Source organism: Cryptotermes secundus, unplaced genomic scaffold (genome assembly GCF_002891405.2).
Source record: "Cryptotermes secundus unplaced genomic scaffold, Csec_1.0 scaffold3872, whole genome shotgun sequence".
Lineage (NCBI taxonomy): Eukaryota > Metazoa > Arthropoda > Insecta > Blattodea > Kalotermitidae > Cryptotermes > Cryptotermes secundus.
In genome coordinates, this window is record NW_019743031.1 from 8,550 (window position 1) to 15,305 (window position 6,756).

Sequence of the window (6,756 nt, forward strand, 5' to 3'; positions counted from 1 at the left end):
CATGAAGGAATGAGTTCTTTTCCCTCCCCCACACACATCCGTATCCTCTCAGGGGGTGACCACAGTGTTCTGCCTTATATTGTGGCGTTTTTCTAAGAAATGGGTGCTATGTACTGTGCGAAAGCAATCGATTTTGCTAGCATAAATTTTTGTACATCCCTCTTCTAAGAATTCCAATTGAGTGTGTGTGTAGCCAGCTCAGGGCAATACGATATCATAAACACCAGGCCATATCACATCTCTACTGTTTATAGCTTCAGAGCAAAGAAAACACATCATTCATAACAGAAACAGCTCGCAATAGCCACAGGAACGTTGCTGCAAGACAGGCATATGTAACAACGACTTAGCGCTCTTAAACGCGTGTGTCAATAAATACAGTCCTCCTGACAACAGGCCAGTGAAAAATCTAACAATCTACAGCAAAACCATCAATTATTATGGGCGTTATAACATACGTGTGCAGCTGGACGAAACATACACGCCGAACCCCCCCAGACGATTTAAATCCCAGACGAAGCATACACGACGAACCACGGCAACGGGTTAAATGCTGATAAAAGATAGATCACACCAATTACACCTCTTTGGTGGAACACAGTGTCATTTATATCATGTTCTCATGGCTGCAGGGTTACCCTGAAGACCACATGATACGTAACAATGACAAAGGAACATTCTTGTTGAACTGTGCCATGCTTTCTATTTGCTGTCTGTTGTCACTCATACTTGGTACAAAACTTATCTTTGCTGTAACCTTTCATAGTTGGACAGAATACACAAAATATGTGGGGATTTATTTTGACTTTAATTTCACCGTGAAAATTAAACTATATGAGTATACAGTGGGGTGAATTATGCATTGAAATATAGTATATTAAATGACTGAAGTTATTGCAAAATGAATTCCAGTTGGTGGAATGATTGGCCTCTGCTCATCCAAAATCGATTTTCCATGTGTGAAAAAGTGTGTTGTGAAGGGTTTTTATTGCAGATGCAGAATTCTAACTAGATTCTTCACTGCTATCTTTTGGTTGAAAAATTATATTTTTTAATGCAATATATTCCTTATTTAGGGTCACCATGCACTAACAGTTCCATTAAGCAGGAATTCTCATTTAATTTTCCTCTTTTTAGAATTTTCCCTCATGTAACATTCATTTTCATCCATGTCAGTAATCTCATTGTTAAACTTTCTCCATTTAAGGTGTTTTCAGTTAAATTCTCAAATCTACCACTCAAAGAAACCTTGAACAGGAGTTGACTATGTAAAGAACAAATAATTCTTTACTGTACAGTGTGATGATTGGCTTTGTAACAGTGAATTTCTGACTGAAGGATGAGATTTCTGTAACAAATGCGTGTAAAGATCAATGAGGCATGCAAAATCATAAAGGGAATGAATGATATATTTATTGCATTGTAACACAAAATCTTTCAGCAGTGATTCAGTTACATTTATGGATTTCTGTGTTTGCTTCTAGGGTGAATGACAAAATCAGTTCTGGGATATGTTAATGCTTTTGTCCATGGAAAACAGTCATAATCCATGTTAGTAATAAAATGAAGACGTGACTAAAAGTATGACTTGAGATTTTGTTGCTTGCAGCAGTATACAGTGACGAGTGATGTACAGCTTCAGTGCCAAGTATTGCTGTTAGTGAGCCAATTGATGCAACTGAGAGTCAACTACTTTCTTCTTGACTCAGATCAGATCTTCCTTGGATTTGTGCTGAAGCAGTTTGAATTCATTGAAGAAGGACAGATTCTGTATGTGTATTTCCTCAACATCTTCACTCTTTCATATCAGTCAAATACAAAAGTGTATCTTCACCCTAAATGTTTCACTTTTAACCATTCATTGGGTATAGGAATTTGAATTTTGAAAGAAGATTTTTCCTCTAAATGCTGGGTCCACATATATCACAACTGATACCACTCTGCAGAGATATTTCAATTAAAGTTATTTGTTCATATTAAGAATAAATGAATTCAGCCAGTAAGTTATGTTCTTCTAGATTTATCTTAACCAGATCTTGCGCTTGTTGGAAAGCATGTTTGTAGTGCTTGTAATTTATATGTATATTTGAAGATGACAACCATGCAGAATATTTTATTTTAAATCGTATTGGGGATTTCTTTTGAACTGCATGGTGGTACTCAAAAATTTAATATCAGAATCTATGCAAAGAGAACACAGGATTTTGTCTATATTTTACCGATTGTCTTGGTTTCGTTAACTATAAACAAGCCAGAGTTTTGCAGTTTAAGCAATTACTTGGGACGCATTAAAAATTTTCTTTTCGAAGACCCAGAGTGTTAAGCACCACAGTGTTTGCATATGTTGGGAGATATGGTTTACAGTATTACTAAGCACAGTTTTGACATTTGTAATGAATGTTTCGTGTTTGCTTCATACCGATCTAATTTCCCTCAGTTGTAGAATAACCAGCTGGCCACAGAATTACCTGTGAAAGCATAATTCTCTTATTTAGGCATGCTGAAGAACTGATACCCCGGATATTTTACTTCTTGGTCCACCTGTCATATGAGAAACATCATTCCAAGTGTATCATTGGTGTTCCTAAGGTAATCCAGTTATGTGATGGGTTGATGGCAAGTGGACAGTCACCAGTCACACACTGTAAGTAGCGGCCTTGTTAAGATGAACAGTTTTGTATATAAAGCAAAATTTTTAACTCTGTGAAATGCTTCTTAGCCTACTTGCCTTATTTTTAAAAAGTAAAAGAATCCTTGTGAGATCTGCTTGCTGTCTGTATGTCTGTATGCTCCCTCTAAAGCTGGAATAGTGGGATCAGAAGATACAGCCATTGCTAGGCAACGCATAAACATGTTACCACAGCGTTAAGTACACACACACACACACACACAAAAACTGTTATGTATGGTGTTTTCTATGCAGACCATCTCATAACATATACTCAATATGTAGTGCAAGGAAAGCAGGCGATTCATTCTTTCCAGAATTTCTTGTTACTTGTTGTGCATTTTAGAATTAATATCATTATGAAATCTATTACTGTCACTTCACCTGAGCAGTTAATCTTTAAATAATTTAGACATTTCAGAGTTGCGACTTAAATGTAATTTTGTGTTCAGGTATCACTGAATTAGTTCCAGTTGTGGAAGATGTGTTTTTGGTTCGTGGTACAAGCAGTGCCAGCAGCTTTGATTTGAAAGAGCTAGAGACCCAACGAGAAGTTCTGGTATCCATGTTGTTGCGGTTGGTGGAATATCATCAGGTCAGTCCATTTGCTGTTTCAATCCCACACCATAACAATTTTACAATAAAAATTACTTGGTGACGGAAAGCCTATGAGAGCAGGAAGTACGCATATTTTCTAAATGCATTTTTCTAGTTCTGTGTTCCTCATTGGTTCAGATGCTCATATCTACTACAGTACTAGATGTAGATCCAATCCAGTATAGGTATTACTGCATAGAAACAGAAATTATCTATCCTTGTGTCTCTTTCATGTTTGTTGTAGTTGAACCTGTTTTTAAGTCTTAATGATATTGATATCTTATGCATATCGTATTGCATACCACCTTTTGGAATGATGTATTTGGTTTTGGATGCAATAGTCAATACAAAAAGTGGGGTTTCAGCTAGTTAAATATGAATTTTATGGAAATTTGGTTATCACTGTTTATAAAACAGGTTTTGGAACTACTGAGTGTAGTACTTAATGAGAGCCATGACAGTGAGGAACGATGGCACCGCTGGTCATGCCAAGTAGTGGACACATTGCTCCCACTCCTGGCGCAGGACAGAGTGATGCTGGAATCTAGGGCAGCCCAACATTCTCTGCAACGTGTACTTACCTCTGTTGCTCCCTGTGTCCTGAGACCTGTTGATTCTCTTCTTCGTACTCTCTTCTCAGAAGTTTCACTAGTGGTGAGTTATTTCATTATATGTAGTTGTCTGCATATTTTTTACACGTTGCTTAAAAGTTGTAACTAAGGAAGACCTTATCCAAAGGCACCTCAAATTTTTAAAGTCTCTTCAGCTGAGGTCATTATAGTATTTTCTCTATGTAAGAGAGCACAGTAGCAACCTTGTTAAGGAAGTACCCATATCAAACAGGGCACTAATTGTATTGAATGATTTTCCACAGTCATTCTCCTTGACTGCCAGGATAGTGTTCTGAAATAGGTAGTAGACTCTTCTGTTCCAGCCCTTGTCTCATCACCATACATGTTCATTTTATCATTTCATCTGTTTATACATGTCCTTGCAGTTAATATTGTATTGTAGAACACCTGTGAGTGATGGTGGTGTTGGTAGTGATAGTGGTAGTCATGGCGGTGGTGGTAACGAGTCTTCAACTCCTCTAACCAAAGTTTTATGTGCATTTTTATTAACTCTGCATGCTGAATGTGTGGCCTGTCTTGGCCTCTTCCTGTGGTTGCAGTAAGAGCAGTAAATACTGAGGATAATGAATGAAACTTAAATTTCCTCCACTCCTCTTCTGGGGGTAGCAATAAACAACCCTAGTCGCCATGAACCAATTTGGAGTAAGGCACATAGTCAGGTGGGGAATGCAAGTTAAACTGTTAGTGGAAGGAAGTCAACAAATAATATGAATTTAATTAAACAAGGAGCAAGACTCATTTCCGAGCAAAACATCTACTTTGGCCAGTGAACAAATAACAAAATCCTAAATGTAATGTCCGAAAATAAAAATGAAATAACCCAAGTATTTTTCACATGTCACTTGCCATACTGTGGTCTTTAGTAAAGTAAAAATTATTTTGAACCATACTTGCAGAAAACAATGAAACATACATTTTATCCTGAGTACTGTTGTCTTATTTGAGGTAATTAAATGAAATTGTGTGAATGTGCCACAATTACTGTATTTACGCATGTATAGGCCGCACATTTTTTGCCAAAAATTGAAGAGGAAAACTGGGGTGCAGCTTATATTCGAAATATTCGAAATCACACTTCATTTACAAAAAATTATATTCATAATTAGTAATCCAGGGTGTTCAAAGATCGAGGAAACCGGGGCAGCGGCATAGAGTGGATGGAACGTTTCTCCGCAACTACTGTGCCCCTCCCTGCTAGCGAGAGTGCAGTCATGTCCCTGATACCCTTACATCAGTTTCTGTACATGCACACATTTATAAGAATACTGTAAAAAGATAACATAAACTTACCGTGCTTTATAACAGGTGCTGAAAGTGACCCCCTTCTGCTTGCAAACATGCTTCGCATCGCATGAATAAATTATGCGACACTTTCTGAAGTTGGTCCACGGTAATTGAACCATATTACTGTTCATCACTTGACTCGTTACTGTCGATGTCGCTCTCGCTCGAAGTTTCGCTGTCAGGTGATGTCAGCCATACAGCGTCATCTTCAGTCCCGTCCATTGCGTTGGAAATGGATGTGACTTTAAAACTTTTGGAAACCATTTCTTCTGGTATGGTGTTCCATTCAGCCACAATCCACTCACACATTTGACTTAATGAAGGTTTCTTCAATCGTCCAGTCGGCGTCATCTCCATGGAACCGCATCTCCAGTCCCGGTAAAAGCGCCGCAAATGAGACTTGAAAGGACGGTTTATTGACACATCAAGTGGTTGTAATATGCCAGTCATCCCCCCTGGTATCACAACCATATCACTTTTCTCCTGCCTCATCTTCACTTTCACATTTTCAGTTAAATGGCTTCGAAAACTGTCAACCACTAACATTGACCGCTGATGTAAAAGTGCGCCTGGGCGCCGAAACCACACTGATTTCAACCAATCCAGATAGAGCTCTTCTGTCATCCATCCTTTTTCTTGAACTCTCACCAAAATTCCCTGTGGAAGCTTTTCTTTCGGAAATGTTTTGCGTTTGAAGATTACAAATGGTGGTAGTTTGTTTCCATCAGCAGTGATACCAAGCATTACGTTACACCGCTGCTTTTCTGCTCCTGCAGTCCGCACATGCACTGTTTTTTCGCCTGCTTTGTTCACTGTACTTTCACCCGGCATTTCAAAGAACACAGGAGTTTCAGCAACATTTCCAGTAGCTCCCATGGTGTAGTTGTGTGTCTTTCTTAATTTCATGACATGTTTTTGAAATGCAAGCAGTTTCTCCTGGTATGTATCGGGAAGGCGCTGCGCTATTGACGTCCGTCGCTGAATTACAAGATCATGTCGGGCCATAAAGCGCCTTGCCCATCCGTAACTTCCCTTAAATTCATTACGAGGAATTTTCATTCTGTCCGCTATTTTGAGGCCTTCAAATTGAATCATTTCCACAGACACTGAAAATCCATCCGCCCGTGTATCACACACGTATCGCAAAAGTTTATTTTCAAGTTCTGGAAATTTAGCTTTCTTTCCGATGAAAGATTGTCGATTTTGTGACGTTTTTTCAAGGTCATCGTTCGTTAGTATCCATCTTCGCACATTTTTTTCATCAACGTCGAATTTTCTCCCTGCTGCTCGATTTCCGTGTTCTTGTGCATAACGCACCACTTGACGTTTAAATTTAGACGTATAACCTGCTCTTACTCGAACCATGTTTCACTCAGAACTAACCAGGCAAGTCAAGTAAAGGCGAAAAGGTTATAACTCTCCCCTGCAATGCCTTTGTTCCAAGCGGTACCGTTATTTTCGCTAGTTGCAAACTTAGGAATGTTAAAAAACGTTGCCGAATTTCGGAATAATTTCTACTCCTGAAATAATATTCCAAGAAAATTATTTTTTCTATAATTTCTGTCTGAAAATTGT

General features: G+C 38.4%; 1 protein-coding gene across 1 annotated transcript in view; it reads left to right on the top strand.

The window, feature by feature from the left end:
- The window catches only part of LOC111873688 (huntingtin-like), a gene marked incomplete at its 3' end in the record, with an annotated part of 11,518 nt that extends 7,083 nt beyond the window's left edge, over positions 1-4,435 (top strand). The window contains exons 6-10 of the mRNA XM_023868615.1: positions 1,610-1,770; positions 2,496-2,644; positions 3,121-3,263; positions 3,683-3,919; positions 4,263-4,435. Of these exons, the coding sequence (XP_023724383.1) occupies positions 1,610-1,770; positions 2,496-2,644; positions 3,121-3,263; positions 3,683-3,919; positions 4,263-4,435 (863 nt within the window). The remainder of the gene's footprint in view (positions 1-1,609; positions 1,771-2,495; positions 2,645-3,120; positions 3,264-3,682; positions 3,920-4,262) is intronic.
- Positions 4,436-6,756: the final 2,321 nt, after the last annotated feature.